Source organism: Arachis ipaensis, chromosome B05 (assembly GCF_000816755.2).
Source record: "Arachis ipaensis cultivar K30076 chromosome B05, Araip1.1, whole genome shotgun sequence".
Lineage (NCBI taxonomy): Eukaryota > Viridiplantae > Streptophyta > Magnoliopsida > Fabales > Fabaceae > Arachis > Arachis ipaensis.
In genome coordinates, this window is record NC_029789.2 from 145,378,235 (window position 1) to 145,385,817 (window position 7,583).

The 7,583-nt window shown below is 34.5% G+C and overlaps 2 protein-coding genes across 2 annotated transcripts; one reads left to right on the forward strand and one right to left on the reverse strand.

Annotated features, from left to right (window-relative positions):
• Window positions 889–2,826, forward strand: LOC107644719 (hypersensitive-induced response protein 4). The gene is made up of 4 exons (XM_016348647.2): window positions 889–1,171; window positions 1,249–1,461; window positions 1,899–1,995; window positions 2,107–2,826. The coding sequence occupies exons 1-4, from the start codon at window positions 977–979 to the stop codon at window positions 2,475–2,477; spliced, it is 876 nt and encodes a 291-aa protein (XP_016204133.1). The 5' UTR covers window positions 889–976; the 3' UTR covers window positions 2,478–2,826.
• On the reverse strand, window positions 2,486–5,554 carry LOC107644718 (pentatricopeptide repeat-containing protein At5g66520-like). The gene is made up of 2 exons (XM_016348646.2): window positions 4,526–5,554; window positions 2,486–4,341 (listed from the first exon to the last, which is right to left on the reverse strand). The coding sequence occupies exons 1-2, from the start codon at window positions 5,204–5,206 to the stop codon at window positions 3,148–3,150; spliced, it is 1,875 nt and encodes a 624-aa protein (XP_016204132.1). The 5' UTR covers window positions 5,207–5,554; the 3' UTR covers window positions 2,486–3,147.

The following is a 7,583-nucleotide window of genomic DNA, read 5'->3' on the forward strand; positions in this document are numbered from 1 at the left end:
CCAAAATTAGGGTTGCCCAAGTGCAAAATTATATAAAAATACAGGTAAAAGGCCAACAAAATAGAAAAAATTCAAATTAGACTGACACTTGGGCCTTTACTTAATCATGTTGAATAGTACTTCTTATTCCTAAATTCTTAAATTCGGTCTATAATTACACCAACAACAAAAATAATTTGGTCTATAATTTTATATTATAAAATTCGGTCTATAATTCAGAGTGAAACATGTGTGAAGTACGATTAAGGTTACATATTCAATTTTTTTCAAAGTGTAATGTCATAATTAACCAATTCAAAAAATAGTGTAGTTCTTAAAAAAGCGCCGCAAGGGTCATGACTCAAAAATGATGTGGAGTAAGTCCATGTGAAAATATTAGGCCTCAATGTTGGGGTTCAAACTCAAATTAGTGTAATGTAATTCCGAAAATGTTTAATTATTGGGCGGTTCTGATGTTAAACAAGGACACACATTGATTCCACTGTTACATGATAATAAGAATTATACTAAGNTAATATAATATAATGATGAGCTTAGAAAAAATTGACTAAATAATTATTTTATGTTTGTATGTAAATAAAAAATATTTTTCATCACAATTCTTTTTACATATTTTACTTTGTGTTTTCTATGTTTTTCTTTTCAATTGGAGGAAAAGAATTTTACTGGCGACCGGAACACGCAAAGGCTGAATCCTTGTTTGAACGAGTACTTGGAGAAAATTAAGTTTGCATTTAAAAGATTTAATTATTCTGTTAGTTAGTTTCACGAAATTTTTAATTAGATTTTTATATTTTTTTTAATTAGATTTTTGCACTAAATATTTTTTTTAGTTGAATTTTTATAATTTTTTTTTTATTTCCCATTTAAAATTTGAGAGCAAAACCGACCTTAAAAACAAAAAAGAAGAAGAAAGCGCAAAAGCAACGAGAGAGGGGAGTGAGATAGAGATTAGAGAATAGAGAAGAATAGCAAAATGGGGAACACCTTCTGCTTCTTCTGCGGATGCATCCAGCAGTCCAACGTCGGCGTGGTCGAGAAGTGGGGCCGCTTCAGCCGCCTCGCCCAACCTGGCTTCCACTTCTTCAACCCTCTCGCCGGTGAGTGCCTCGCCGGCCTCCTCTCCACCAGGATCTGCTCCCTTGACGTCCGCGTCGAGACCAAGACCAAGGTCAACTCTTTCTCTCTAACCGCTTTCAATATATATATATCCATTCTTAGGGTTTCAATTTTGTGTCGGTTCTGCAGGACAACGTGTTTGTGCAGCTGCTGTGCTCGATTCAGTACCGTGTTGTGAAGGAGAACGCTGATGATGCTTTTTACGAGCTTCAGAACCCTCAGGAACAGATCCAGGCTTATGTCTTTGATGTCACTCGCGCTATTGTTCCCCGAATGAACTTGGATGAACTCTTTGAGCAGAAGGATCATGTTGCCAAAGCTGTTCTCGAAGAGCTTGCTAAGGTCATATTCTGGTATTCATTTCATTCAGTTAGTTAGGACTTAGGTTGTTAGATCATAGTTACATGAATTCACGATAGTGTGTATTTTCCACATAAAATACTTGAATTTGGACCTCTCAAGTGAGAAAGTTAGTAAAGTGGTAAAGTAAAGGATTAATCACCATTGGTTTTGTAACTTTTATGAAATGTGTGTCCTACTATTTTAATTTAAGAGTGACTAACTCCTCACGTTACCAATTTATCAACTTTTCACTTTAGAAGATCTTTGATCCAAAATACTTCATATATGACGTACCGCGTACTGCGAATTGGTTCCCCAGTCGAAACATATTGTGTTCCATATCCATGTAACTATGAGTTAGATAATTATAAATAGCGAAAATGTTTCACTCACCTTATGACACTGCATTGCGCCTTATCATGTATCATGTCTGTCAGGTGATGGGAGACTATGGATTTAGCATAGAGCACATACTCATGGTTGATATTATACCTGATCCTTCTGTTCGTAAGGCCATGAATGAGATCAATGCAGGTAAACTATGCTGTCTATGTGGTTAGCTGCTTATTTAAGATTCAAATAGGTTAGTGCTGCTACTGTCACTTGTTTATTGTATAATGAGTGTTTATATTGCTTGTTTTGCAGCTCAAAGGATGCAACTAGCTAGTGTGTACAAAGGAGAAGCTGAGAAGGTGCTTCAGGTTAAGAAAGCCGAGGCAGAGGCCGAATCCAAGTACTTGGGAGGTGTTGGTGTGGCCAGGCAGAGGCAAGCTATCACAGATGGCTTGAGAGAGAACATCTTGAATTTCTCCCACAAGGTGGAAGGTGCCTCTCCCAAGGAGGTCATGGATCTTATTATGATCACTCAGTACTTCGACACCATCAAAGACCTTGGCAACTCCTCTAAGAACACCACAGTTTTCATACCCCATGGCCCTGGCCATGTTAGGGATATTGGTGATCAGATACGCAATGGACTCATGGAAGCTTCCAGTGCTCAAGTAAATCTCGACTGATTTTGCTCGTTACCTTTATACGGGGTATGTATGTATAGCATGTGGACCAACTTAAGGAGTAAATATATGGCAAATATTGGTACCTCTTGAACGCGTTAGTTATTTTTATTCTGAAGTTGGAGGGAGTTTTCAGGTACTCTAAAGTCCTAAACCCATTTGCTAGATAACCAAATAGAATCGCGTTACATAATTTGTTGGTCATTTCTTGCTTATTGGTAAAGTATGAAACGAATAAAGGCACAAATGTACAATACTTGCCGCTTCATGTTACAGTAGAATGAAAGAATCATAACATTGTCTGAGAAACTCGATTGTTCAGTTTTCAGCTTCCATGATCTAATTGAGTTTCCGTATTCTCTTCAGTCTCTGAGATGTTCCAATATTTTAATGCCATCACTCTCCACCTGCATGCTCCAGTGCAGAACTGCTGAATGATGTATATAATGAAAAGTGAACAGTTCAACTTTTCCATGCTTGATTTTTTTATTCTCATTTGTGCGTAATGATATATGCACAACATCATCTTTCACCCTACCCAAGCTACCAACATGTCATCAAATGCATACCTTTGTCTTGCCAACTCAACATGTCAAAGACTTTGTCATCTTTGTGATAGAGGGATACTTGCATCTTGAGACTTATTTGACAAGTTTAGCACATTCTTTAATCTTTACCAATATTCTTTGCAAGAGCAAACTCCATTTTTAAAATGGTGATATCTCGTCCTGTCTCTAACTATAATTACTCGCTCATAAACCTTGGAGATGAATTTTGTTGCTTTATGACAGTCCACACAAACTCTCAAATTCTTCACAATGCGAATCGGGGTTCCAGGTGCTGTGTTCATCAACCCAAAAGCAATAGCCAATTTCTCACTGTGTATTGACAGGGCAGTCTCTTTGTCTTCCTCGTCATCAATATCGAGCAGAAGCTCCCCAAATTCTGGAACATACCCAGCAATCTTTAACTTGGTTGTCATCTCATCCAAAAATGAGTAAAGCTCTTTACTTTGAGGATGGGATCGATCCCCAACAAGGAATTGATGGAATGTTCCATTCAATTCAATTGAACTGCAACCGGGAACCTTTTTTCTGTCACTGTTTTCATTCTTCTCTCTTAGCATCCTTGCTTCATTCCATCTTCTGGACGTGGAATATATATTACCCAATAGAACATGACACCCTATATGGTCAGGATCCATTTCTTTAATAATTTTCCCTATTCTATAACCCCTCTGCATATCTTTATAGATTCTACAAGCATTTAGTAGTGCTCCCCAAATTGCTACATCTGGAGCCATAGGCATACCTGATATCATTTCTTCGGCCTCCTTTAGGAGACCGGCACGACTGAGTAGATCTACCATGCATCCATAATGCTCTATTTCCGGGTTAATTCCATAGTCACTAACCATCAATCTGAAGTAGGACTTCCCCTCCTCGACCATGTGGCCATGGCTACAAGCATTTAGTAACGCAATGAACGTGACTCTATTGGGAGAAACATTTTCAATCTTCATTTGTTCAAAAACACTTATAGCCTCGTTGGGTTTTCCATGCATTGCAAACCCACCAATCATGGCATTCCAAGGCCAAACCTTTCGCTTCAAATTGTGTTCATTGAAAACTCTTGATGCAGATTCAATGTCACCACACTTTGCATACATGTCAATGATGCTAGCAAGAAGCTTCTCATTCATCTTGATTTCACTTCTGCCACTGTAAACATGGATCCACTTCCCTTGATCCAATGCTACTAGATTTGAACATGCTGTAAGAGCACTTACAAGTGTATATTCATTTGGCTTTGTACCTACTTGTAGCATCATGTGGAAGAAATCCAAAGCCTCCATAAAACAGCCAACCTATATTAAGTATGAAGTAAGTAACTTAGACATAGCACATCAATCAAGATATGTATTGGAAAAAAAAAATGATATAGTTTCCAATACAAACTTCTGCAATGTCTATAAATAAACAAGATGTCCAATAATGTCGAATGTTAGTAATTAGTACGATTAATTTGTTGATGTTCCAAACGAGCAATACCTGCACATAGCCGGCAATTATCGTACTCCATGACACGACATTACGCTCTTGCATTCCATCAAACAATTCCTTAGCTTTGCTCATGTTACCTGCTCCAACATAAGCAACAATCATGTTGTTCCATGAATACAAATCTCTATACTCCGCGGCCCATTCAAAGACCTTTCGGCTCTCCTCCACAAGTTTCCACTTCCCATACATAGTAATCAAAGCATTTGCAACATAGACATTATTCTCCACGCCAGTTTTCACAGCATGAACTTGAACCTGCTCCCCCTCCTGCACACCCAACCCATTCCCACAAGCACCAAAAGCAAACACAAAGCTATATCTATTAGGAAGAAGACCCGAATCCCGAATCAAAGACCGGAAAACCATGAGGGAATCACGACAGGAATCAGAGGACAAAGAATGGGCCTTGATCATAGTGTTGTAGATGAACAAGTCTGGTTGAGGAATTTGATCAAACACTTTGTGGGCATATGAAAGGGAAGCAAAAGCAAGAAGCTTTAGAAACTTATTAGCTGAAACAAAGTGTGAGATTAGGCCAGTGGTTAGTAACTGTGCATGAGTCTGCTTAATTTGCTGCATTGATTTGCATGATTCAATCAAAGAGCGAAGCCTAACACAATGATCATAATGTGAAGAAGGCCTCGTCAACGTTGAACAGAACCGAATCATTTTCTAAAACCTCCCCACCAAGAAGTCACTCGTCGGTTGCTTTTTTTTTTTTTATTTAAATTGTTAATTAGGAGCATTTTCTTATGCATTCCAACTGTTTGAAAAAATGCCACGCTTATGGTTTTTTTCTCGGTCATATTTGGTCTTCTTTTTTGTTTTTTGGTCAAGATATTTGGTCTTCTTGTTTAAAGTTTTTGGCATATTATTGGGCCAGTGTTCAATGGGCTAGTCCAGCCCATTATGTTAAATCTTGTAATGTCCCGAGCCTACTTAATTGAATGCTATTGTTGTAGTCCAGTTGCACATTTTGTGCCAAAGAAAGGGTTTCATTTAAAGTTTGAAAAAAAAAAAGGTTTTTATTTATGACAAAAGATTAACAGAATAACTTTCATTTTGATATCTAAAATGTAAAAGAATAACAAAAGAAATTTCGAATCTACCAAAGGAATGAAAGGACGACTAATTCGTAATTATACTTATTGTTAGAGTCTTCCAACTCTTTATCTTCGTAAAGTATATGTATGATCAAGTAATAAATTAAACCCAATAAATATAGAGCATCCAAAATATGTGAAGATTTTAGAGGGTAACTGGGGTTGGTGAAAATTTGATATTACATATCATCTTTTAATTTTTAGACCTCTTTATAGGGGATATTGGTATTGTTTCACATTATATTTATATAAAATAGAGTAAAGTATCATTTTTGTCCTTAACGTTTAGGATAAGTTCTAAAGTTGTCCCTAACGTTTCAATCGTCCTATTTAAGTCCCTAACGTTTCAAAATTGACTCAATGTTGTCCTGCCGTTAGGGATCTGTTAACAAAATTGACGGCAGGATAGAATTGAGACGATTTTAAAACATTAGGGAGTTAAATAAGAAGAAAACGTTAGGGACAAAAACGATACATAAAAATAAATTTTAATTTAATTTTATCTTTCAATAATATTAATTTTTTACTGTACATAGTATTCAATTATTTTTTAATTACATCTAAATAAATTACACTTAATCATATTATTTTTATTTTAAATAAATTTATTATTTTATAATTTTAAATAATTTTGATATATTAGAGACAAAAGATATAATTTATATTTTATTGTATATATATTTTTTTTTCTGCAAGTTTATATACTAGTCATTCTACAAACATTTCATGATAACTAAAAATCTTTAAGAGTTAAATTATAAAAAAAATTAATTTATTTGAAATGAAAATAACATGATTAAGTGTAATTTACTTAGATGTGATTAAAAAATAATTGAATACTATGTATAGTAAAAAATTGATATTATTGAAGGATAAAATTTAAATTTATTTCTATGTATAATTTTTGTCCCCAACGTTTTCGTCCTATTTATCCCCTCACGTTTCAAAATCGTCTTAATTTTGTTCCGCCGTCAATTCTGTTAATGGATTCCTAATGACAGAACAACATTGAGTCCGTTTTGAAAAGTTAGGGACTTAAATAGGACGATTAAAACGTTAGGGACAACTTTAGATCTTACCCCAAACGTTGGGAACAAAAATGATACTTTACTCTATAAAATATGAGTGACAAGTATAATATTATTTACAATTGAACTCATAAATTAGTAATCAAGTATTTTTAATTTAATTTTGGAGTTCTTTTTATTCCACTTAATCTTATTTCTCATACTATATATCTTTGATTAAAAGAAGTGTAATATAATTGGTAGAATTTTTCTTCAATTAAGAGGATTTTCTCAACTAATGTAATTACTAGAATTAAATTGTGTTGACTATGAATGACTTTAATTAGATTTTCCATATTTTGTTGACTAAACAAGTCATTTGTAAGTCTTCAGCTGATTGAAAGTTTGAAACCACATTTACTTACTTTTCCTTTTTCTCCCCAAAAGAGAGACACTTAGCATACTATAGTCTTGTATAATTAATTTGATTATTTATTATATGCCCAAACTTACATTAGACAGCACATTAAGGAATCAACTCAATTTTCTCACACATTTAAACATGAGTTTAATGCAAAGTCCAACCCCTTAAACGAGTGAGAAATTTATCCCTTTAATTAATTTAATTATAATTTTTCTTTCGGTTAATAAATAATAGATATACTACTTTTAAATACGTACAAAAATACTCTACTACTTGTTCTACATTCATCGCATCTATCCTCCACTTTTTGGCAACTTGGAATAAATCGAAAGGTGCCACTCACATAAAGACGTCTAAAACGTCTTTTTTTAAAGATGTTTTTTAGTAATTAAAATTTAACATATATAATCGATTAAATTATGTCATTTTTATCAAAATTAGGCTAGACAAATTGATTTAATCAAAAAAAATAGTGAATCAAATCTTGAACTGGTCTAAATTAATATTATTTT